This window comes from Styela clava, chromosome 12 (genome assembly GCF_964204865.1).
Source record: "Styela clava chromosome 12, kaStyClav1.hap1.2, whole genome shotgun sequence".
NCBI lineage: Eukaryota > Metazoa > Chordata > Ascidiacea > Stolidobranchia > Styelidae > Styela > Styela clava.
The window spans coordinates 3,398,765-3,426,745 of record NC_135261.1 but is presented as its reverse complement, the minus strand read 5'-3'; the positions used below and the strand labels follow the sequence as shown (position 1 = coordinate 3,426,745).

General features: G+C 34.2%; 1 protein-coding gene across 1 annotated transcript in view; it reads left to right on the top strand.

The window, feature by feature from the left end:
- Positions 1 to 27,755, top strand: part of LOC120330001 (secreted frizzled-related protein 3-like) — a 35,324-nt gene extending 7,569 nt beyond the window's left edge. Inside the window, exons 3-7 of the mRNA XM_039396812.2 lie at positions 20,622 to 20,654; positions 22,977 to 23,045; positions 23,570 to 23,729; positions 24,203 to 24,311; positions 24,727 to 27,755. Of these exons, the coding sequence (XP_039252746.2) occupies positions 20,622 to 20,654; positions 22,977 to 23,045; positions 23,570 to 23,729; positions 24,203 to 24,311; positions 24,727 to 24,852 (497 nt within the window). The 3' untranslated portion in view covers positions 24,853 to 27,755. The remainder of the gene's footprint in view (positions 1 to 20,621; positions 20,655 to 22,976; positions 23,046 to 23,569; positions 23,730 to 24,202; positions 24,312 to 24,726) is intronic.
- The last annotated feature ends 226 nt before the right edge of the window (positions 27,756 to 27,981 follow it).

Below are 27,981 nucleotides of genomic sequence, written 5' to 3'. Positions count from 1 at the left end.
AAAACAATGTATTGTTGAATGATATATTAAAAAAACACGCTACATACAGATCTCATTGTGACAGGTTTTTAAGGCAGCAATATGGCGAATGCGCCATAATTTGATGTTAAATGTAACAATCGTTCGAAGGCGGAAATATTGCCGCCCACGCGCTACCGAAAATATGTAAATTTGGCCCGCAAGTACATAAAGTTTGCCGACCACTGGTTTACTACATAAGATTCACTTTTTTTTTTTTAAAAAGGCAGATTTCAGCATATGTATTATACCACAAATATGTTCGTACACGTGCATTTTCTCAGGTTATCTCTCATGCTCATTTGAAAGGGGAATAGGTGGTACATATGTGGGTTTTGCAGTCCTCCTATTATTTTACCCATAACTTTGTGTTTTGTATCATATTTTATCACTCATGTAAGATAAAACCAATTTTGAATAGGATTCCTTGCATTCTGTAAATTCTTGAGGACGACACTATCTTTGAAAGTTAACTGATTTGACCTATTTAAATAAATGCATAGAAATCTTGTAGGAGTCACAAAGGTATTCAACACTCCTCCAGATACACAGCCCAAGCCAAAACGCTATTTCTGCTTGGGAACCGTAAATGCAATGTTGTACATTATTACTATACACTTGCTACTAAACTGTTAGAGTGATAATCGCCAAGGAAATACATCCAAGTAATTTAACAAAACAATACGACGAAAATACAATATGCATAAACGTAGAACAATCTCACCTTCTTCGAAATTTATATCCTCCAAGGCTGACATGAGAAAACTACGTTACTTCAAACTGGCCGGCCTGATGCTGTCACTAAAACCAAATTTTGATATTTTGGCTAAAAAAAATAGCTCGACAAATGTATTTGTCGATATCGCGATTAAATTTAGTTTTGGCAAGAGGCTTATTGGTTTCCACTTTTGCTTTTGTAACACTGTAAATATTGTTCATAAAATGTAACTTTTCACGTCTCACTTACATGGATCGTCAGTTTAGGTGGGCAAAATGTTTGGCCCTTTTCCCAAAAACCTTGCTGCACCTCTGAGACTTTGATAAGTTTTTTCGTTAGGTACACGCCTCCTTAGAATTCTATATGTGATTGGCTGGTTTCAATACACCACTCTCCAGACGTTCAATTTGTTATAATATAAACTTCTCCCGAAGTTCTCTATCAGTAATCCTCACGGTCGAAGCAAAATGTTAATACGAATTCATCCATCTATCAAATACGCTGTGGTGATTTTGATCTCAAACCACTCGGCTCTTGAAAATTTCAGAGTGCTCAAACGGCTTATAAGTTACGTGCTGTGGTTTTATTCTTTCGTTAAAAGTATTTCGACAACATAATGAGAAAGCAAACTATAGGTTTTAGTTGCACTTCTAAAAGTTTTATTTGATATTTTACAGAGCAAAAATCCCTCTCCGCCGCAAATATTACGAATATGAATGATAAATGAGAGTGGCTAAATCCCGAGACCTGATATCAGTAACTTTCAAGAATTTTCAAATAGTTATGTGATGTTTAATCTCGATGGTTTTTACCGCACATTTGTTAAATTCGTTTGATCATTTCAAGGAACTGTGCGTTTTGAAAACACAGTAACATTAATGCAGTTTGCCTGGTAAATAGTTTTTTTTGGTGATGTTCGTGTAAAACATGTAATAATGTTTTTCCCGTTGATATGTATGTCTGCTTGTTGACGCGCTGTTTATAACGAACAAAGGTGCTCATAGAATGGATTTAAGTTCTGTGTAGTCTTCTTTTTGTTTCTTAACGAAATGTATATATCTTAAATATAGATCCCACTACAATGCAGTGCAGAATAAAGGACCCAAACAACATAAAGAAATTATGCGTAAAAACGTGATCGCCTACAACGAGGTACTGCCATCTTTAACTATTGTAAATTTCGAAAGAATTGGTATAGGAATTTTAGAGAAATATCGCGAATAAGAATTTGCCTATCAATACTTTCACATAGTATAAAATAAAATAAAACAAGTTCCATTCAGCTTTACCTCGTAACGGAAGCTTTTGTGCTAAATATACGACTTAGAAAAATATTTCTAGATCATAAACCCGATCAGATGACCCCGAGTACAGCATAAATCACGAGTCTCATTATTTTTTTATCACGTTTTGTGACAACGTCTGAACAACTAGATTTATCTAAGCCGTAAATTTAATAATCATATATCATAACATAAGTCCAGACAAGACGTCTCAGGATGGGTAAACAGCTTGTTGGATTTTATCAACTTATAGGAATGTTGCATAGATGGGTGTGTATGGTCCGTTTCTTCCCACATGACGTGTAACCTATGTATGTATGTTTTTTTTTCCTCGAAAATTTGACAATATCTGTAATTAGTAATTAAACACTATAACCGAGACGGTATGCATGTTCAAGACCTTATCGATCTAATTTTTATGTATTAATCAACATTTAACACATGCATCTGTACACAACATATTAAAAATTTGAATGTATTTAAAGAGCACTCTCTCGAAATAGCTTATATTTGCTTTGAACACGCCTTTAAAAAGCTATTTTCATGAGATAGTTGTTAATTTTCTAGGAAAGATGTTTCTACGTACGTTACCACACGTTTTCCTGAATCTGTTAATGTTGGGTCGCTTTGTAAATGTGTTTATATATTAAACATAACTTATCCTTTGTCCTTTTGAATGTTTCAGTCGTTGTAAAAACAGTTCTACACATCGGATTTAGTCGACAATAATGTCATCATAACATTAGCCTTTGTTGTAATTGTCAAAGGCGACAAATTTGACACTGAGTGACGGATCGCTCACCACTCGCAAAGGGGGAAGGTCGCGTTAATGTGTTTTGTGCTTGTAGCGATGTTTTGATTCCATGTCATCCGCCTAAATTGAGAATACGTGATGAGGATTAATTTGCTAAAATATTATATTATTCGACTTTTCGTGAATTGTGTAGTTCAAGAATATCTTTGATTGACATGCACTTATTATACCATTCAAAATAGAAATTGGTTGTATATATGTCACCAGTACAATGTCTGGCTTAATCAGCCAAAGGTCCATTGAAAAGAAGAAGGATAAGTAGTTAGTCTCGCAGAAACCAAATCTTTAGCGTAAAATTAGTTTGTTTGTAATTTTTAATGCACTGTTAACTGGTACGCTTTTTGCCTCGTTAAAACTATTACAGTCATGAGACCCTCAGAGATACAAAGGGAGTACAAAGTACCTCATTTACTAAATAATCCTCGTTTTGTCCCAACAATATGATCTTCCTGTCACGTTACACGTTTCTTCTACATTTCTATACCCAGAAATAGCCTCGGAAACAATTGGTTTTAAAAAGACATTTGAATCACGCGGCTGAGGTTGTGATAACACACGATGATACGAACATGAATGTCTTGGCCACGGTGATCTTTGTTGTACGTTTTTTTTTATTTTTTATGGCGGATCAGAATTTTTTCAATCTCGGATCAGTGTCTTTAACACACGTCATATCCGAGTTATATCGGTCATTCGGACATCTGTGAATTCTGAAAGTTTTCACACTTATTCCGACGATCAGTTATTTATCGTCGATGCAACTTCCTATTCATTAATAGGGGGAGTCTGTGAATACATGCTCATAATTATTCTCCGATATTAGAGTGATTCTATAATTTAGTTTTGTGAAAAAACATCATTTACAATGTATTAGATTTGGCTTATATCAAACAAGTTATAAATTTGTGCAAATGACCAAGGCAAATTTTCTTTTCAACTTTACTGAAACTCCACATAAAAATTCAAAGTGAAATGATTATTCTTATCTTGTTTTCTGTGTTACCGCAAAAGTCATAATCATGCAAATGTCGCAAAGACTTTACAAAATCTAGATTTATTGTTTTCGAATACTCATCGTTAATTAGGAAGTCCATTTTTTTTAGTTAGTTTGCGATGTTTAAATTTAAACTATGGGGAACGCTACATCCTCCCAAATATATAGATATTGCAGGGTATATTATAAATTAGGCTATGTATGAGAATGAAGTTTACGCAATATTTGGCGCTCCAGAAGTGTGTGTACCAATATGAAGATAACTAGTTTTGTTCGCATACTTTACATCAAGTTGTATAAAGGGACTGAAGCCTATGGACAGAGGGTGTATTCACTTAGCTAACACAGACTTCCCGAACTTGTAATAGAACTAAAATAAGAAAATCGGAATAAAATTATGGCCTAACCCCAACTTGTACACACACTACGGCAGTACCCACTATTTTACGTGGTAGTTTAAGGATATGCTGAGTTTCTTCAAATTAGAATACACTTTATTTATATATTTACATGATACAAAATATCAGTCATACTTTGTTATATGAAAAGTACGGGATTTTATCATTTAATTACCATCATGAGTTGGAGATGACATCATCATCGGGTTTTTCTTAAACCACAGTATATTGTGTTCGAAATATTCTCTCGCTCTAGATTAGGCTTGGAACATAGAATATTTACACATAACGGTGAGTTTTTGATAGTCAATGCTCTATTGCTAATGATGATGTGGCATTAGTCCAATAAGTCAAGAAAGTATTACTGTGCAAAATACCTGCACAAAGCCACATATTTCCATATAAGGTCTACGACACAAACGCACGCGATTTCTGCTTCACGAGTACCTTGAGGTCTGTTAAAGTGTACAAAAATGTGTAACCGAATGACATTGTACTGTAACTAATCAACTCGTTGCTTAACCCTGTATCGAGAATAGGTATCATGTAAGTGCCTTTCTTGCAACCACACTATCATATTCAATTTTGTGTTTATGGTTGTATTTGGAAGAATTTACCGCGAAGTTTTAACAGCACAGGCGACACTAAATAAAGTTATCAAGTACTTGGGTGTATTGTATATACGTGTAATAACATTGACTTCCTCTCCACCGTCAAACGGGCGCCTTATTAAATAGGTGCGACAGTGTAAACGAGGGCATATACATATACTAACTATCTGAGCCTCGATATGGCAAAAACTTTTCACAGCACGAGTTCGCTCGTCTCACTTCCAAAACATGATCATATTTTAGTGAGCGTAGAGAATCTTTGAATATTTTAAACGTACAACAACTATTGAAACGAGCTTAAAAGTCTTATAGGCTTTTCTAAATACCGTTTATATATTTTTTCAATTCTAAATCAGATTGATATGAAGCCCATACCATAATTGAAAATTGAAACTCTCAATCCAACTATTGTAGTGTTAAACTTTAACAAAACTTTTGGACGACGATACTTCAATCAAAGCAACTAAGATTTTAGATTTTCAATGAAATTGACTTTACAATATATCTGTATCTGTGAATCCCACTCAAACAAAGTGTTTCCGTTTTGCGATTCATAATGAACGAATATAATTTGAAAAAATATAATACAAAATTCACGAAATGTAACTTTTTAATCTACGACTTTTTGGTTTCCGTACATCCACAAGGCATACGGTTTTATACAAACTGACACTAATAAGTGAATTAATCTCTAAAATATTTCAATCCCAAAACAATATAACTATTCTTCAACGAATATCGGATAAGCATATTTTCAAAACAAAAGCCGCAAATAAATGTTATTTCGCTATTCCTAGCCAGGTGTCGAAGCCCGAATTCTAGCTGAAATCTATCCGATAATTGGCTAATTGTCTTTACCCCTTTGAACCTTAAGTGCGTCAAAGGTGTTCGGTTTTCGGTGAACAGTAAAAATATCCGGCGCGGGTGAGGTGACCTTGATTCCCTTAATTCTTGTATCGTTGCCAAACACGGAAGCGTTGAATAGATGAGGATACTGAAAGGAATATACTGATTGTAAAATCCAACGTCGGAAACATAATCTGTAATATTAAATTGACATTTCGAGTATTTACCATTTAATACCGAAAGAATTTTGTGTATGCTCAGGAATTTAGTAGTTTGTATGTCCTCACCTGAGGTCTTATGAACGGCATCGGATTCAGTACTACGAAAAATTAACTCTTTTCGAGCGAGCTTTATTCGAGTGAGGTTAGGAGAACAACTCGTAGAAATACGCCTGATGTACTATGTTTAAAATCATTAGTCGATGATTATGCGATTTGATGATTCTTTTGAATACGTCTGAGTTACTTTTACAATGCGATGCCCAATCGTCACAAATTCACCAACGGAATTTTAGTCGTTCATGCTCTGAGTATATTTATTTCTACAAGCTACTAATAGTGAGATAGAACCCAACAATGAATAAAATTCTTTATATTCATCCCGAGGGAGGGGAAGGTCGACACGACGGCTAAATCATTTGGGAGCAACTGGCTCTATGCCGATTGGCAGTCAGGCATGTTAGGTATGGAAATAGTAACCAAGTTTCGGTTCCAGATGCAAGAACTTGACTCTAACCCGATTAAGATCTCTGAGGTATGCTCAGTTAACTTAAAGTTTATTTCAGAAATTAGAATCAATGTTCATTGGTGGCTAAAGGTTGTAGTATATCAACTTACGCGTGGTCTTATCTGATCTAAAAGTTTTTATCCATCACGATTGTCACAAAGGCAGTGTCGGTTTTCACCACAAACTTACCCTTCGAAGACGAGGGCAAAACTTTGCGGGATGTTCTAACTCTTAAGGAATGTTAGAATTCTTGTATCAAGTGTTGAATTTAACAAAAATGTAACACTTAAGTGAAATTCAATAGTAAAGTATTACTGACTCGAACGGAGTTTGTTAATATAAAGTTACAAATTTCATAGTTTTCGACTGAAAAAAGACGAAAGATAAGTAAAAGTTGAAAAGTATATGTTATCATTTATCGTCGAAATTCAGCATAACACCCTCACCATCAATTATTGAATATAGAAATCGAATAAATGTTTTAAAAGTAACGTGGCCCAAATTATCATCTGAAGGAATTACTTTTTGCATCACATTTCAATTTAGCATTTCTAGTTACCATTGCGCAATAACTTACCCCTTGTCAGCTAATGAATTTTCCGACCATTTATTGAAGAGGGAACGTTTCATGTGTCAAGTGTCTGTAACCTCTACACTTCTGGTAGACGATGACATCCTGGGATTAGTGTCAATTGAGCGATACATTGATTTAAACGTTGCACGAAGTCATTAGTCTGTATTGATATTCCAAAATCATAACAGTCGTGTTTTAGATCTCAAGTTTCCAGTCATCAATGCTTAAAATCTGATATAGATTTCAAAGCATGTTGATTTTGGAATTTTTAACTTTTTTGAGTCAATCGAAAACAAATTAAATTAAACGATTTGTTTTATGGACACATCTGATAAATCTGCACTTAAAGCATGATATCGAAATTCTTTTCAAATAGTGCCAGTCCGGGATCAGAACGATCTAAACAGAGACATATATGTTTTCAACTCTTCCAAATACTGTTTTTTTTTTTTTTTTTTTATCTGCTATATGTTCACAGATTATTTATTAGGCTTGCACGTAATTGACAAAAATCAATTCCGTAATTACGGCAAAATCAATTACGTAATGACCCCGTAATTGCGATATTTTTCCACGCATTTAAACCTATCGTAACATCCCATTGAATCCACTTTTTTTCCGAATGGGACATTGAAGTTGGTTTTTCCTATTCTTGGCAGTAATACACGCCAGCGGCAGATGTTAAAGACAACTATCAAGGAGTGAATTCAAATTAATTTTATTCTGATTTTTATCTTTTGTGTTAGCTTTGGTTTTTCTTTATCACCTTCGCAAATTAACCGTCCCATTTTTATGCGATCAATTTTATTTTATTATTACCGACACTGGTATACGGATATTTATGGAAACGATAGTTTTTTAAAACCACCTTAGTACTGAATAAAAATTACTTTATTAACCAACGACGAGCGTATTCTCTCATTTAATTACACTTGCGATTTCCTCGCGACGAAGACTTGTTTTTGCAGCGTTTTCTGCATTATCCGACATTACTGCCTTGTTAGCATTTTTATAATAATAATCATTGATGTCGACTTATTGACGATATTCCGATTACCATGCTTCATTTTACATTCAATCATTTCGCGGACTGAATGTTTATAACATTATTTGCGATAAATTTAGATCAAATATTATTTATTTGCGTTTAATTTAAATACCGAACTTATATGACATGCCCTCTCCGAAAATACAACGTTATATCGCAAAACAATGCATTTTGTGACATTTATTTTACACTCACAACATTTATTTGCTAACTCAAGTCGGCGATCCGGACTGATATATAACGATAAAACCGTTAACAGAACATCAAGATTTTGTAATAGAAAATGGATCTCGCACAGAATAAACACACAGGCTCATATTTGATTATATATGATAGCAGTTAAATTTTCAACGGTCCGCGAGGAATCCGTCGTTTTGGTTCATTACGCAATCTCTCTTTTGTCGTCATATTGCTATTTGATAAGCGTGACATTAATTATCACGGCGAGGTAATGGCGCGAGTGATCAATCGCTCTTTTCGCTTATTTGGTTCCAATTCGTCGCGAAAGCTCTTCGTTAAATTTCACAAGATCGTCGTGTTGAAAGGTTATGGATATCTGAAATGAAACAGCCAAAAACAATATGATATTCCATGTTCATATATCAAATGTTGATATTAACAATAAAGAATGGTTAAGCATTGCTAATCCACACTTGGTGGGGAATTCCCACTATTCAAACGCGTGACTATAAAATAGAATAAAATAGAAACGGAACATATATACCATAAGTCAATGGTCGGCAACCACCGGGCCGCGGCCCATCACCGGTCCGCAGAAAGATTACTACCGGTCCGCAGAAAGGTGACCTAAAAACAGACAAGGCCCTGATAACATATATACAATCGAATATCTACAAACCCCACGACTGAAAGCTGGTGTTCCGTGTTGTTGTCTTCAAATTCTTTTTTATATTTTGGCATATTTTATGTCACAGTTTTCAAGGAGATTTTGTTTCTTGTGATAAATATCTGCACGAAGTTGAAACAATAACTAAACAGCTAAATGTAAACGGAAACGTAACAATTTAAATTTAATTATCGCTCAAACCCCATTTTTAATCATGTTCGGGAACATTGACTCGTTTTCGTAATGTAAATTATAAAAGTTGCTTAAAGCTGGGAAAATTTAAAACCCGACTCGTAGAATACCCTTAAAGAAGCAATAAATTCATTCAATAGTAGAAGTACAAGTAGGATTTTTGACGCCAGAAAGACGACCGACCATTGAAGGAGAACTACGTGTTTGCCTTTCCTAAATTCAGACCAAGATAAACGATGCGTGCTCATTTAAACAAGTTCATATACCATATTAAAATTGCATTGATATTAACGGCTTCGAACAGCCAGTTTTAAATATTTGGTTTAATCTCATTGGTACTTCAGTGTACTTTTGTTCTCTGGAGTAATGAATTTGTTACGTCTTTTTACAACTTGAGTCATTGGTCTAATTGTAATTTCATTCCTACGCAAAACCTGACAGTGATTATTGCTTAATTTGATAGTTTCCACGAAATTTAGAAATTTTCATTTGTTGTTCCGCGAAAAATTCATAATCTAAAAAGTGTTCCGCGGTTCGAAAAAGATGGTAAATATCGATGTTTCATACAATCTCCGGATTGGAAACAATAGCACAAATGCCGATCTCGCAATAAATATCATCACCTTCGTTTTTGTGTATATTGTCAGCATAAATTTTCTAACGCGTTTGAATTCACTACATAAGCATAGTTCGTTTATATAAAGGTGGTCCATCAAAATTTTGACCAGGCTAAACCGGACCGTCACTTAAAAAAGGTTGCCGACCACTACCATAAGTAACGGAAAACTGGAACAAGTAAATAATAAATAAAAGTAAAATGGATACAAATGTTTAATAGACCATGTTTGATAGATTGATCTCCTGCGTTCATTAGTCATTTCACCCGAAGAAGTTGAAACCGGGCGTGTTAGCGTCCATCGGTCTTAACACAATTCTTCCCCCTATCTACGGTTATTATGTACATTGGCCATGGCAATGCTAGATAAGATGCGAGAGAAATTGAAACCAGGTGTGTTGGCGTCAATCGGTCTCAACGCAATTCTATCCCTTATCTATGGTTAAGTTGCGGGAGAAGTTAAAACCAGGTGTGTTGGCGTCAAACGGCCCTACTCAGTTCTTCCCCCATTAACTACGTTAATAATTTACATTGGCCACGCCAGATAAGTTGATAATAGGTTAGTAAATGGCAACGCGTCATGCGTTCACCTACGTAACAAGAGAGAGAAAAACGGCTGCGAATACCGGAACTCTAACTTCTTCTACTTGTTGAGCTTTCATTTTTCGCAATCGACGAAATTGACTGCTTTGAAGAAAGCTCGTTTCAATGCAATAATTACGACTTTACGTAATTCGTAACTTCCCTTCCGTAACTCCAAATAATTACGTAATTCCGTCAATCCGTAAATTACGTGCAAGCCTATTATTTATTATAAAAATTTCAATGTGTCAGACTTATGATGCGCATATATAAGTGTAAGTTTAATCCATCCTGGTATTTGGAGCAGTGAACAACGTCATTGAAAAGCATTAGTTAAGAAAATAGTAACCAGTTTGTAAGTGCCTTCAACCATGGTAAAACTCATAACTATATCAGACATAATTAGCCATATAAAATTACGTATCAACGTAGAATATTTTTGAATAACTTAATGGTCCGTCAACAAAGTATTCATGCTATTTAAATTTACCGCACGGACCATTTAAACATTATGAGTCTTCCGTCATGTGCCACCCTTCGTGCGAGAGTCCCAAATTCCAAAGATATCTCCTATACGACACGCCCCCTCTCAAGAGGGGATACGGAAAATACAACCGTAGGAAAGCACGCATACTTATTCCGGGTTTAACTGTTTATTTCAAATTAATTTGGATCTACAGTTTGGAATTGGTGCGCGAAATCATTACCTTCTTTGTGTCGAGAGGATATGTCGAAAGAGAAAATTGCAAAAACCAAGTTAGGAAATTCTACCGTCCGCGAGAACCAAAACTTCACTCGCTAGTACTTTTTAAGTCCCGGTATATATTTTCGATTTTCATTTGTATCAACAGCCATTTACAGAAAATATTAAAAATTTCCGGATTGATGTTTTTCATTTCACTTTTCGAAGTTATGCTCGATTACGCCAGCAACTGTTTTTTTCATGCATCCCCTCATTCCATTTCATGCATTAATAAGAAATTTTTTCATTCTTGAACTTTTAATTGAATTTCTCTTGTAAAATAAACAATGTAAAACGCATCAGCTATTTTTGCCAAATGATAAATGTTTTAAAAGCCTCCCCCAACAATGTGACAATTGCAAAACTACAAGCATCGTTGCTAAGTTAATTTATTTTATATTACGGGCTTTCCAAGCATGATGTATAGATATTGTGATCCGTGGCTAAAGCTCGGCAGCATAAAAGCATTCCAATAATTGGTTATCAGAAATAAAAATTTCACCATCACAGGTCAAGTCTTACATTCCTCATTTAGTAATCTGTCATCCCACGCGGATCTGGCTTGACAGCTTCCATTCAATTTTTAGATAAATGGTGTTTGATTAGCACAAGACCCGACGCCGGGGGTGGCTTTATGTCCACTAAGGTGTCAATATGTCGTTTCTAAGTAGGACACTGTTAAAATGATTGAGATATTCACTCGCTTAATAAGTAAATGTTTTTGTTTTGTATTAATGGAAGCCATGGTTATGTTGACTTTAGCAGGGATGGTGGAAAAATTAGGGCCCGTGGCCGGATCCGGCCCACCGTAGTGATTCATTCGGCCCATTTTTGCCTTATGACTAGAGTTTTTACATATATAAATTTGCGTTTAAAATTTCAATAAAACTAACGAATCGTCGACTAGATTATAGACCGTAATTTCCCATTTATTATCTGCGCCTGAATTTAATTGTGCCACTTGGTGCATTAGCTGTTTGTTGTACATTATCTGTTACGCTGGTTATTTCTAAATAATAATTTTTTATTCATAGTTTCATATTAATTTTCTCCGGCCCAGTAACTAAGTTTATTATCTGTAACGAGCCCCCTGAAGGAAATTGCCCACTCCTGCTTTAGAGCGTTGACTATATAAATGTTGGCATCTCAGGGTAGAGATATTTGGTTCTATATAACACCTCACCAACTGTTTAGTAAATAGGATGATCAATACCGAACGAGAAATATTCTATTTTTTTTCAAAACATTTGACTTTTACAAAGTACGGCTTTCGCACAGAGCCTTGTTTGGAGTAATGGTGTGAAAAATGCGTTTTATTAAAATCCATGTAATATTGCCTCCCGCATCTAATTTTTATGGGAGCTTTCTACAACATTTTTTGGGTTGTAAATGTGAGAAACTGAGACCACAATTGTGCCTCCATAAAAACCGTTGAGATTGATTTGTGTTAAATAAGGATTGTGTGTGATGTACAAAGATATACTGTCGAAGATGGCCCCAAAAATGTATTTGTATCAATCACAGCTGAATCATCGGGTTCAATTTCCGACGCTGGAGTTTTATGACTCGGGTTTTATGGCCGTCGTTCTCTTATGAAACAGTGTCATAACGTGGATTGATAGTTATCGATAAATATGAAGGCTTCGCAAATTTCTGTTTGAATGTGTTTTCAATGTTTTCGTTCCTTTTGTCAATTTCGTCCCTAAAAAATGAAACGCGGTTACCAAGACTGCAAATAGCGCCGTTGAAGTTCCTACTATGAAGATAGTCCGTTGACTATGCCAATCTGCAAGAGTCAACCAATCGTGTTTTAGTCATTATAACATATTTTACCGTTTCCTTTAAAGTACGACTTACGATAAGTGGTATTTTGATCGCCAGGGCTAAGTAAAGACAAGCAAAACCCTCGAAAACCTTAAATAAATAATATGACTTTACATCGTAAGAAAGTACTAATATATGCACACGTGTGTAGTAAATAATAAGCTCAAAAATTAATGAAGTATTTGATTTTGGGATTAAGTGTGTTAAGCAAAATGACAGGTAATTAATTTAAAACAGACAAAATACTTTAAACAAGATAACACTTGACAAAAATATCTGAAACATTACTTTTCCGGTACTCCCGTAGTGTGTGTACCAGGTTAGGGTTAGGGAATAATTTTTCATTCCGATCTTGCCCTATTTTAGCTCTATTACGAGTTTGGGGACTGTCTGTGTTAGTCAAGTGAATATACCCCCTGCCCTTAGGTTTCAACCCCTTTACACAACTTGAATTAAAGTAGGCGAACAAAATTTGTTACCTCCATATTGGTACACACACCTCTTTAGCATCATTTTTCCACTATCGTTGTTTTTGTTTCTAGTATGAATTTGCGAGTATGGTTCCATGATATGAATAGTCACTTACTGGGTATCACTTGTGACAAGCAAAAGTATATTCAAATATATCAAACTAAACTGAAATTAAAATCATGAAAAACTAAAACGTTTATACAAAAAATGCACCCCCAGTCGTATCAAAAATAATTGTCGTCTTGTCTACATGCCGTTGTTCGTCTTATGGAAAACAGAATTTTATCTAGTATTGTACGTGACTTTTCCATAAATTATCTTTGCTCTCAAGAATTCGACCCCATACCGGGTCACCTCTCCCAATTAATTTCCTGTCTGTGACATGAGCCAACTTAGAAAATAGCATAATTTAAACAACACGATGACAGGTATATTACGTTTGGCAATGATCTTTGAGCAAAGTAATAAATTTAAAACAAGCAATTGACAATTTAATTTATCTCCCTCAAAGATGTTATAATTCAACGAGCGCTCACTTCTATTTATTTACCGTTGGATTTATCAAAAGTGTTTCTCACCTAAAATCACTCACGTTCGGCCCGGGTTTATGGATGGGTTGATTGTGGATCTATTTGAAAAACATATCTATCATCTTTGCGCATATTCAACAGTAATTTAAAGAATTTTATTTGCGTAACAAATTACCCGTTCGACGGGCAAATAAAACTCGGAATGCTCACAAGATAGTTGGCGTTGAATGTACAGTTTGCCATATTTTAAAACTTTGTGGATCAAAGATGTATTTACGAACAAAATACTATTTTATTTGAAAGTAGTCAAATGGGTTGTCGTGACCCGTGGGTAATAAAAATCTTTGAACCTTGTCCAGAGATCATTTGTAATTGCAATGTATTTTGAATTCAACTTTCCCAAACTTCCCAAACTTTTAAGCTTACGACGCGTTACAATATATAAAAATTTTCGGCGACCCCTGTTGAGTCATCATCGTTGCAAGTGCGCCTAATTATCGAAACGAATTTCAATAAAATTGTCGTTTCGCTAAGCAAATTATTTTACAGTAATCGGTTCGTTAAGTCGACCACATGATCCATTTCGTGCACAGACACAAAAATGTTAATGTGACATCCAAGCTTTCAATGTGTTACTTACGGAGGATTACCGACTGCATGCACCTGGATTATACTTTGACCGTTTCAAAACAATTTAGTCTACATGTGCTCATTTAGACAGTCATTATCGCTGTACGATTTAAAAAAGCATCTGGGTTTCCGGGGAGGTCGAACATCTTTTGCAAACATGAAAAATGATGAGGGTACTGTAGGGTAGGGTATTATGTATTGAACATTTAACTACAAGCCCTTTCTCCTTGTTAACCTCCTATACTTCGGATCCGTATGTGTCAGTTGCCACAAAGATGCCAGAACGAGATAGTATTTTAAAGATAAATATGAATAGCACGAAGTATATTGGTTATTATGTATTTATATAATATAAACGTGCTATTTCGTGGAAACATATTATGCTATTCTGATGAAATATGAAAACCGATCTTGGGCATTCAATAGGGAGGCGTGCTATTTACGCTCATGGTTATTAATTTCCCAATGTGTCAGCCGGGGCCAAAAGATGAAGCCCGTAGGAAACGAAACTTCCACATCAGCAGTTTTCGTTGCAAGAGCATCTTTTATTGATTCACATTCATTTTATAATTATATAAAAAAATGCTTCCTTAATTCTTTACTATTCAGTAGATTTGCATTAGTTGCTGAATCCACTGTTGTTTATCGTCGCAAATTACATATTGATATGGTCTATTTTGCAATTTTTCTACTCTAAACAAATAACTTGAAATACCAATGAATACAAGTGAAATTACTCAAACTTATTAACAGTGTTAAAAAGGGTGTCATTAAAGAATCAAAGTATCAAATAACTTTCAATTTTGGGAGAAAATGTAGCATTATCCGGATTATTAGACAAATAAAATATTTTTGGTCTTTGAGAACATTTATTGAAAAACAAAACAGGAATTATTTTTCATTCTGATATGATGATTTTCGCTATATCGTAGTTAAACGTGCCAACTCATAGGAAGAGATTTTATTGTCACGTACCCGACGAGACAGATGTAATTCAACGAGAACCCGACGCATTATGGATATTTGCTTTTTATTGGTTGTATAAGCGAACGACTTTTGTCATTGTGGTGAAAATACTTCTGGGTGTGATATTCATATGTCATAGTCCTAATATTTATGATTTTATTACAAAGCCAAGTAAGTCACCATTGCGCATTTAACAATTTTGTTTTGTTACCTTCTGGAAACAAGGTCTGTTGTTATCAGGTTTGGTCGAACAGCATTTTCTTTGGCCAGCACGAGTTTTTTAACAGTCATCCTTCCGTAACTATGCCAAGAATAGTATTTAAAAATGAAAGCTTAATATGCTGACAATTTGGCCGGGGGTGATGGAACAAACGAAACGTTGAAACCCGTGTTTTACAATTATTATATTCTGATATAGATCGTAGATGAGATAGTTTTGATATTACTTTTGGTTTATTAGATCACAAAATTACCGCCATATCGTCTGACAGAATTTTCTATATATTTTGTGTGACGATCTAAGATTATTCGTTGGATAATAATTGAACACATTGTTGGAAAAATTATAACAAAATACATGTCCTAACACCGATAAAATTTCATTTATAGCACCTGCTTTGAGCACTTTATTTAAGACAAAGAATTCACAGTTATCTTAGGAATATTTATTTCTTGAGAATGTCGTGTTTTCAATAGGAATTCAGTAACATGATATTCATATACGAATCTTTAGCCAGGTGTTCCAAACTTGAAATTGAGTTAATGCGTTACATTATAAAGATAATGTTTCATAATCAAATACCAATTTAACCCAGTTTAGTTTTGAAACAAGACTCTGTAATGAATATATCCAAGATATGTTGTTATTCGTGCATTTGGTTTGGATATCTGAATACGAAGCATTGCCTCATATAGAATTCCGCAACAAAACACAGCAATGGCATCACAAATTACATCATTTCTTTTCTAATTTGGTATTAGTTAACAATCCAATGGAATTGATGGGGTGTGAGGTCAGCCAGATGGTTGGAACTTTATCACAAAGCATTCATTTCTAAGATATTTGCATTCAGTGAATGTATAACGCTTTATCGTCACTGTGAATATCAGTTTTCTGATCCGATATGTGTTCCGATGTGTCATTCATTTCACACCAAATGAAAAAAGAATCCTAAAAAAATGCGTTTTTACTATTTTAACGTAAATCCAGCGTTTATAAGAAAACCTGATTCCCCCGGGGAAATAGGGAATCGTCCAACTCAATGCATCATTAGAATTCGTTATAAATCGCTCCAGATGTGTGTGTACCAATATGGAGGTAACAATTTTGTTCGCTACTTTACATCGAGTTGTGTAAAGGGACTGAAACCTATGGGCAGAGGGTATATTCAATTGGCTAACACAGACCGTCCCCGAACTCGTAATAGAACTAAAATAGGTAACAAACGGAATAAAATTATGGCCTAACCTAGTACACACACTATGTGAGTACTCATTATAATATTTGTGATTGGCGTTGGTAGACATCAGTCATCTTGTGCATTTACATTTTAATGGATTCATCCCGGAGATAAAATAGTAGCGATCATTTCATTGTAAATTTTGCAATGTAAAAAGGTGTTGAGCGAGTGTTGAGAACTGGATGAAGCCGGAACTTCTAAGCTGGGCATAGCCTGTCAAACTCTGAATAAAATGTTAAATCTGCACATGACAATAATCTCAAACGGTATTGAAACCCTAATATATATAAATTCTACAATACCAACGAACCCAGCCAAAAACTCAGTTTCAGTATTGGTTTTCAAGCTATGTATCGTGGTTGTAGCAAAACATTTTGACAGGACACAATGATTTGTGTTTCCATTTCTCCTATAATCCCATGCATTATGAAAGGTGAATATTGTTATTGAGATTATCATTGAAGCGAGATCACAACAAATATTATTTCAGCGGATCTGTGGGGTCGTGAATTCAATTCTGTTCAAGATTACAGTCTACCGTGTCCAAAGTATATTGCCATAAATTTATCGCGTGATATTTTTCACTATAGACAGGTTGTTGACGTTTTGTGTATTCCGTTTTGTGACAAACGGGTATTTGTTCTTATGAAAAAGCGAAGCGAAGTTTTTGCGCAATGAATATTATAAAAGAGAGAGAGAGCAAAGGTTTGAAAGTTAATAATACAAATATGAAATACTTGCTTCGCTTTAGAAAAAATTGCATAGCATACGTCTAGAATCTCCCTTTCCCTGTCGTTTTCATTTAAGCGTACCAGTTACTGCCAAAGTTGACCTATAATATTCTATGATTCCGATTGTTTGGTACGTTTTTCATGTTCGTTTCTCAGACGATGCTTGCACCACTATGAAACATTTTTTATGGTATATGATCTGGTCCATTGAAAACTTGACATAGTAATCTGAATCTGCGGTGTTACAAGTAATTTACTTCTAAATCTCCTTTGATTAACAGTGTTAAAAACTAATTTGTTCGCAAGTCGAATACCGAAAAGACTACTTTTTTTTCATATTTGTAATCACACAATATGTAATATTTACTGTATATCCCCTGGTGCATTGAAAACTTGACATGGTAATCTGAATCTGCGGTGTTACAAGTAATTTACTTCTAAATCTCCTTTGAGTAACAGTGTTAAAAAAGTAATTTGTTCACAAGTCGAAAACCCGGAAACTATTTTGTTTTTCTCATATTTGTAATCATACAAGTCATATGTATTTGCACTCTATATTTATGGGTAAGATCGATGGCGCTATTTGGTTTTCTTTTTAGACAAAAAAGTTTCATTTTAAGACCACTAACGTGATATTCGATATTATAGATAAGTTTTAAAGTTGCTTTTGAGATCGATAATGCTGTCAGTAAATGATTATCAAAGAAATTTGATTCAAACTGCGGTTTTCTGGAGATTTCGTAGATGAAAATATAACTAATTTTGACTATTTTCTCCAAGGTTTGTGGATGAAATATAATCCTTAATTTCTTTGACGGACGTTCTTTCGACCTTTATCAGTGACCGCAAATCCCTCTCGTAAAGCAATACACGGCATACATATGTAATATACAGATTTCAAATAGATCAACGTCACTCACGACTAAGATTTGTTAAATTATTTCTTAGGAGTCGGATTACGACTTCCTGCGTTGCTATAGCAACCGGTATCGCCGGTTAACCAAATTGCTATATCTTGCGTGTTTCGTCTCGATGTTGCGTGTGTGAGACTAAAACTTCCAATTGCAAATGAAAAAAATATGGGTGGACACGAGATAATACCCCGGATCGTTTGGAAATAATTGTTTTGCCTTCGCAGATTCAAATTGATTTACGTCATCCTGTGAAAATTCTGCCTGTTCGATCACGTGATCAAATAGCGCCCTTTGTTTACATGAGAGTAACTCTGTATTCATATTTCCCAAATTACACCACGCGTTCTCCTTAAAGCGAAGCCCTTTTCAAGCGGCTACTGACATTTATCGATTTTTAAAAAGTTCATATTTATTTATAAAAACCGAAATCATTCTCATTCGTCATTGCCAACCCAATTTCTAACCTGAGTGAAGATGGGTTGAGGCCGTGGAATTTGAACTCGAGATTTATAATCGGATAAATTATTAGAGGATTCCCATTTTTGTTACGTCCAGGCAACATTCAGAAGCACTGTATATAGCCAGGGCACCGGTTTTCAACCAGTGGGCCATGGTCCACTGCAGGTCCACAAAAACGTTTCCAGATGGGCCACGAACCCATCAAAAATTGCTAAAGTTTTATGCAATAATTGTAATAATTGCAATAAATGCAAAATTAGCTTTAGTTTTTGCTACTGAGTGGTAATTTGTATTCTAATTATTAAAGTGTCCATTTCTGTGGACAAAGTTTTTTTTCTCTTGCATGAAAAAGTTAATAAGCCACAGAATTTTTGAGCAAAGAAAAAAGGTTCACAAAAGAACTTAGGTTGGGAACCCTTGAGCTAGAGATTAAAACCCCACAACACAAATTCATAAAACCACGACCTCACGCAACAGATACATTGGCATAATTCTCCCAAAAATACCATAAATACTCAGATATTGAGCATAATCCATGACCGTAAAGACAACAACCGCAAAACAGTTTTTAAAAGTTTTTTGGCCCTTCACTTCCGATACTGAATTGGAAAACAATTTATGTATGACGTTATAATAAGGAGCGAATCAAAACAAATTGTTCTCCTTGTACCTATTGTCACGTTACAATACACTGTGACAAAATATCAGTAAATTAGGAAAATAGTCAAAATTCTATACTAGAGTATATTTTAATATAGCCAGACTATGACAAAATAATTCAGTTTTCAAACATGCTTTAATTAATGTGTTTATGACGAAATAATTCAACAATAGATTGTTATTTTGTTGAACATTTTTCCATGCACATACGGCGCGAAAAAAATGGTCGATGAAGGTAACAATGTAAAATTATGTGTGATAATATGAGATGTACATGTACCACATGTGTGACGTTATGTATAAGAAAAATATGTGTGTTGTTGTGTGATATAATGTGAAAAAATGTAATTCATTGTGTGACATTCTATGTGATTTTTTGTGTATCATTTAGTACTTAGGATAATAAATGAGTAAAAAACATGTGAATATGATTACATTTTTGCAAGTATACTTAAACGTAATGATTTAGTTCGCGTGCGGATATTTTTGTTTTGGTCATGCCTTTGGTACTGGAGTCACAACAACTTTCGCCTATTGAGATGAAATAACGATAAAATACGTTGAATAAATGATAATAGAATGCTATAGGCTCCAAGTAGACTTATAGATCGTTTCGTATATTGGTGTGGTTAGGGCGGAAAAAATCGCCTTTCTGTCCTGTTTAATTATTTTTCAAATTTTTCAGTTTTTATTTTCACTTTTTTCAAAATCATTGATGCTGTAACAATTGACATATGTATTGGCTGGGCAATCATAAGTATTACACCATCGAATTGATGAATTTTTTACTTGCTAATTTCGCTTTTGCTAGACTGTACTTGATCAATAACCCCACATTCGGCGCCACTGTTCAAAACTATAATGATCCGATTTTATATTACAAAAAGTAAAAAAGCGCATTGTATATATAGTATTAAAACGATTTTAAAGAAAAAAAAAAATAATTCTGATTTATTTTGTTTTTCAGACGAGCCTCCAAGGTGTTCGGCTGCTTCACCCGGTAAGACATTAGTTTTAATAATGAATGATTTGTATTTAATTTGGGCATTGAAATGTCCATAGCAAAATATGGATTATATAATATTATTATTGAATGGTTTAAAATTAAATGGAGAACTGAAGATAGATACCTATAAATATATTTTCCTATTCAAATGTCTATTAGATACTCTGAGATGAAACGTGAATATAATTCAATCTTCCCGAAACGCCGAATTAAACATTCACTTCGCAGGTGTCATTTTGCCGCAAAAAAATAAATTTCAGAACGGATTTATTAGACAATATATATATTATATATATATTATTTGAAAGCCGTTGCAAAAAATCGTATTCATTGTTTAGTAACATGGGTTTTTAGCCGTGCATTTGACAAAATTCATAGATTTTAACAGTAGGAAATTGCATTGCTATCATTGTTTCAAGGGGTGTCTGTCACTCGTTTTTGAAACACTGCGACCAGCCACCCCCAAATAAATCGCAACGGACAATCTGACGCCCATGATTTCGCACTTATCCTTCACTACTTATCAAAATCACACCATAAATCCTAAAAAATCTTAAAACTTGATCGCGTTGCGGTTACCGCCCCTCAAATCCGCACAAAAACAGGGTAAGCATGTCGCCTGTCTCGTTATCAATCCCCAAATCTTCCGAATGTCGCCAAAGTCCCTCGAAGGTCATGGTAAACGATTAACTTCAAACAAAAATTTAAATATTGCACTAAAAAGCGATAATCCATGCAATGTTTGAGAAATTTCAACGCAAACCTCCTGCCATTGCTCACTTGGTATATTTGTACAGCGTGACGTCTGTATAATCTTACGGGCGCTCCAGAAGTATGTGTACCAATATGGAGATAACTAATTTTGTTCTCTTATTTACATCAATTTGTATAAAGGGACTGAAACCATGGGCAGGGGGTCTTTTCGCTTGGCTAACACAGACAGTGCCGAACTCGTAATAGAACTAAAATAAGGAAAACCTGTGGAATTCTACCTTCTAGCATTATCAAATAAGTACTCTTTGTAGGTTTTTTCGGCACTGTAGTGCCCTAATATCTATATCAAATATTGCATAAGTTGACATCTACCTGGGAATGCAGATATTTATAAATTTTTACCGCAATCGCGATCTTAAAAAAAACGTGGTAATTTTCGCAAACTTGAAATAAATATTGTACTTCAAAAAACATCTTTTCTGTACTGTTCAATAACTGTTTGTCAAAATTTATTCAAAATTTACAAAAAGAGTAAAGTCATTTGAAGAAGAATACTTCCCATTCATTACGCTCACATACATTTTGATTTATTTCCAAAGGTATGCAATAATAGCCCCTTTTTTGTGAGAAATCGGAAATTCAGCACAATTGAGTAGTTTCCAAACTTGCTAAGCTAGTCTGAGCCTATTTGTCAACATATTATTTAAAATCGTCTGAGTTTTATTTATATAAAACATGGTTTTCCTGCTTCTTTGAATTCCAGTGAATTGGTCTGGTCGTCTTTCAATTGGAATCTTCCACTTTATTTCCTACTTAATCCCGTAGTTTGATTTGAGTTGACCTAAAAACATTAGGTGTGTACATTTCGCACCCAGGATAAGCTCGGTTGAGCTTTTTGTCAATAAATAAAGCTGACTGGGTCCGATTTCTGGGCGATAAGTTTAACCGAAAAACGATTTGCCCTTTCATCTCTCCCTAATCAAAAATAGGATATGCGGTCAAGCTTACTAAAATTCTTTTGCGGCTCATTTTTGGAATTCGTCATTGAGCGCAAAGTGATGGTAAATTTCACCAAAAACATATGAACAAATTTACAAAAATAGCTGTTAGCCCGCCAACCAACTATATTAAAATGCATCTTAGTTGGGAATGGTTCGAGCGCTAGTAAGCGTACAGTTCAAACTCCATATCATAAAATTGTTATAAAAAAATAAGGTATTGTAAAATTTCAAATAAGCCACGGGAGTTACGAGGTATGGAAAATTAAAAAAAAAATGGACGACAAAAAATACATGCTAGGAAGCGGATACCCCCAACCACTCAAGTGGCTATACCTGACTGACGCTAAATAGGAACTACGGTAGAAAATTTTACAACGGTATTTCCGAAAAAATATGGTGTAATACCCAAATGACATGGTAATTGTTCAAGCGATAAATACACCAATACCATATTAGTTCTTATCGTTTAAAACACTCATCTACATCACTTTTCCACGCAATCGTACACACCAGCCAGTGTCTCACTCTTATTATTCATTTATGTTTGAAGTAAATATGCTTAGATAAGGAAATTCAATTAAATTTTGATATTCTTCTACAGTGAAATGCAAGAAATGCAAAAGATTCAAAATGAAAGACAAAGTTTTCTTCGCCAAAGATTATGACTTCGGTTAGTATTTTATACAATTGGTATGATATTTTGCTAAGCGAAATAAGCACAAAACCTTTTGCCGAGGAATAGCTTAGCAACATGCTATTTATACTGATTCCGTATAATAACATTTTTTCAATGGCAATGGTAGATATTAGTATTTGGTCTCACCTGGGCTGGCCACGTCGATTTTTGTTCATTGTATATATACAGAACGAATGGGCCGCCCAATGGTTCGCATCTTTCTTAACTATGGTACGCCATGCTTAAGGGTAATACGCATTGTTGATTGTCCTCAACCATGGTAAACCACATTACCAACAGGATAGGAAATATAAAATTATACATCTGCTAATAACATTTCAAACTAGCATCTCCATTCTCGTAATATGCCTTGATTCAAGACAAGTTGAATAAAATTGATAAATAATCATACGAGATCTACAAATAAGTTTAAAATTTCAATTTTTGAGTATGAAACTTACTATAATGTAATTAACTTTTACGTCTTATTCATAACTGTAATATTAACCTTTTTACAGTCATTCGCGCAAAGATAGAAAAGGTAATCCAGAACCCATGCGACGCAAGTGTTAAGATCAACGTCACTCAAGTCTTCAAAATGAAAACAATTCTAATCGGACCTGGACCAAACGTCCTCACTTTCAATGATTCGTGCGCCTGTCCCAAACTGAAACGAGGGTAAGTCTTCATTTTCGACAATATTGATTCGTGAAACTCTTAAAATATTAAAGTTTGCGTGTCTGCCTCGAATTGAGGTAAGTGAGTTCTAGCCTCTGCTGGTTTGTAATAATATAATGAAATAGAGAATTTATTTTCGGTTGTTTTTATTGATTGTTATTTCTATTGTGTATTAGATTTAAACCAGTGAGGGATATGTAAAATTTCGAGATCAGATTCTTCTTAACGTATCAAACTCCACATTTTTTTTTTTTTAAATTATCAGTTCTATTATTAGTTGACTAATGCACGGGTTCGCTGATCATCGAATTATTCTAAGAACGGCTTTGCGCAAAATCCGCTGAATCCCTCCACTGAATCTATGCCATAAAAACCGCATTCCTCGAAATTTAGTTAACGTTTTGTTACATTGCTAACTCCAACCTTGTTCGTAATCTCATAGTTTCGCATTGCATGTATTATTCGTTTCACAGACGTGAATACATTCTTGGAGGTTACGAAAACTCAAGCAATGGTGACCTGCTGCTACAAAGAGAAAGTATGGCAGAGAAATGGGGAAGAAAATGGGAAAAGAAAATTGGTGTAAGTCGATAAAAAACATGCTAAACTGAAACTTATTGCCCTAATTCTTCTCCAGTTGACGGGATACCATGTTTCGTAATTTTACCACCTATGCAATAATATAGTATTTCCAAATAGTATTTCTTCGGATGCAATCTGTAAAAACTTGGTCAGCAAATTTTCTATTGTCCGGCTTACATGATAAACAAAATATACAATTCTGTATAATAAATAGTCGTCTTATTTCTTAGGGTAATTGCATCGCAGGGTACTGATTTTGAATTCAGTTATTAAGATTTCTTGTACAGGGTAGTATTCTAATAAGCTGAGTTAAACTTATAAATTTTATTTTAGAATTTAGATTTTATTATCGTATTATTTATTTTTAATATTAAAATATTTCGAACAAGGATTGTAACGTTTTTCGCAATTTTAGAAATGGGTGAAAAAGAAGGCCAAGACGCCACTAAATCGACGTAGAAGGACAAACGAGTCTGCAGCGCCACCTAAGCGAACAAGAAAAGGCAGAAAACGCAGTAGAAAGACTCCGGACAGAAAATGAAAACCGGGACAAGGAAGTTAAAAAACACGGAAAATATAAACTATAAGAGAAGTTTTACTTCGGTTAAATTGCTTCAAGTCCATTTATTTTGACGCTTGTGTGGAAAGAGTGTAGAATTGTATAAGACTATTAAAGTTCAAAGCAGTATTTAGGTTTTAACTGTATTTTTATTTAATTGAAATTAAAACGCACAAACAGTTCAAGGTGATTCCATCAAAAATGAACCATGATTTTGTGTTCCATTTACTTTGCTAAACATGGTACTCAAAAAAGATGAAAATCGGCTCATTGGCGACCTCTAGCGATTAAGATACATTATATAGTTTAGCAGTGATAAGATCATAAATACCAGAAAATATAAGATTTCATCAAATACATAAATTGCGTTTACGTACGGCGGCGGCATTAAACAGATTCATTAAAACATTTTTTTTTGTAAATCAATTTTTGACATAGTTTCTTGGCAATGGCCGTTGATGCTTCTTCGATTGCATCTGTATCTAAGTTATTGAAAATATCTTTCACGTTGTATTAAAAAACGTTGAGGTTGGTTTGATATTTCTTAAAAATTTTAAATTGAAAAAAATAATCTATAATATACATATTTTGTTGATTATAGTAGCGTGGCCCTGGCTACTGCTTCCGAGTTACAGAATATTTAAAAGTGTGACCACTCATAGTACCATCATATTTTTTATAGTCGCCTGATTAGAAATTTTCAACCAAGTCTCGAAGTATACAATATTACTTGTACTTTCTTGTAGTCGCTTTTTTGTGCTTTTTTTCTGTTGTAGTGCATTGCATAACGCTTGTCGCCTTCTGCTTTCAATATAGCTCCAAACATTAATTACATCAATAGTAACCAAACTTGTGTAGTTATGCGAAAAATCCAGTAAACGATTTTATGGTATTCAAGTACGACTCACATTGTTTTTCAGCAATTTTCAAGATGCCCATGTAGATATTATTCGGACGTAATTTTCAAAATATCGATTCTGATTCGCAACGTTCGGATATTAAATTCTTTTCAAAAAAAAAAAGTTATTCGAAAATAAGATTTCTAGATTACGTATGTTGCAAATATTTAAGAGTTTTGGTCACATTTGCACGACATTCAAAGTAAAGTCTTGAATTTTTTCAACAGCATAGATCTGCTCTCGTTTTAGCATATTCAGCGTAGTGTAGTTATTATATATGTAGGAATGCTTGTGACAAATTATGACTCTTGTCGATATTAAAAACCAATTCTTTTGACTGGATTAGCTACTAATTTAGAAATGCTGTACATGCTAGCAAGTGTTCAACGCAATTGGTCAAACCAATTTAATGAAATTCTAATTTTTGTCATTTTATGAAATTACTATATTATTTTAATGTTTCGTAATGTTTTTTTTTTAATTTCATTTAAGGCCTAAAATACAAGGAGAAAAGTGGCGAAAATTAAAAACGAAATTTTATATAGTGCTACGGACAAGCACCACCCGGGCTTGTGATAAAACCGATTGCTGTACAAACTAATGTTTAACAGAAGACCAAATTGCACCCAATCCCTATTACCGTCTTTCAAGTAATGGTTGATGAAAACAAAAACCACAACAATATATTAATTAGCATCATTAAACGATCCAAATGTACATTTCGTGTACAACAAGTTCTTAATTCATATATTGGATGTCATAGTAATGTCCAATCAGTTTTTCGGTATTTGAAATATGCATAGGGTATCCATCAAGTCTTACAATTTTTAAAATTGCAAATATCATTCATCGATACCATATATTATTTTCGCCCGCACAGTACCGAAATGAAGTATAAATACTTGAATAACTACTGATTAAAAAACAACAAACCTGGTTAAGATATATGGAGAACTGACTTCATAACAAAACTGAAATTGTAAAGCGACTTTATGGACACCCTGTATAACATTCAGTGTCGGTTGCTAGCGATATATAACATTGGGGTTGATTTGCATATATGATTTTGGTGTCGCTTGTGATATACATCCAGCCAACGTTCTTTTTGCAATACTCAAATATTTCATCTTGGAAAAATCAACCGCGGCTTCGCCGCTGATTCTGGCCTATTTTATATATATTCAGTTTTGTTTTGTATACAAATTGTGTGTTTATGTATTATTTTGGGTTTTACAGGCAGATTTATTGTTATTTTTATTATTATAGTTGCTGAAATATTCCTTGCTCGTTTGGTTCCATTTATTTGTTTTATTTTTATGCGTGTTTATATATAATCTTTTTTTTGTTTGTGATTTCTATAATTCTAGTATTTTATCAGGTTTATACCTTAGTTGTCAAATTCGTGAATCAAAGGATATAAAAAACTGCATTCCGTGACCCAAATAATTCTGGCAACGCTTTAAAGTTGTCAAGCAAAAGTTTGCTTACACTATATATATATGAGAAACTTGTCTCAGATTTCACCAAACGCTCACTTTTTATCTTCAAATCAGGCTATAAATAAAACTAAAAATGAGTGGTAGATTCAACTTGAATATACACTGACACTCATTTTTAGTTTGTGTCTTCCTATTACACAAAAGTACTTGGAAAATAGTATAAATAAATGCAAACAATAATTCCAAACGCAAGTTCGAGTACATCATAGAAGCAATGACCCCCATCTAATTGTCAATAACTCAAAACTTGGAAACATGCACACATATAACGGTTATAAACTTGAAAAAATGCACTCATATAACGGTTATCAGTGTCGAATTTTTGCATGGAACTAGTCTTTATTTTTCAAAGCATTTTAAACTGATCTGGGCGTATTATTCATCAATTAAAGTCAAACTAACGTTTTGTATTTTCATTTTGCTTTATATATCGTTACCTGCCTGTACCTATGCATTTGTTTTTGTAAATAAATAACTTCCAAAGTTACATGTTTGCACAACTTTCATCCATACGTTTTCTCAGTAGTCCATATTTATGATTTGTAACTGCCGACGGGAGCAAATATGTATGCGTACAAATTTCCTTTAGGTACAAACGTCTATGGCAGCAAAATTGTGAAAGTGAAAATTTCTGAGTGCAAATGTATGTTGGTGAAAAGCTAATAGACGCGTTAAATAATTCAGGGGATTATTTTGCGATATTAGCCCACTTT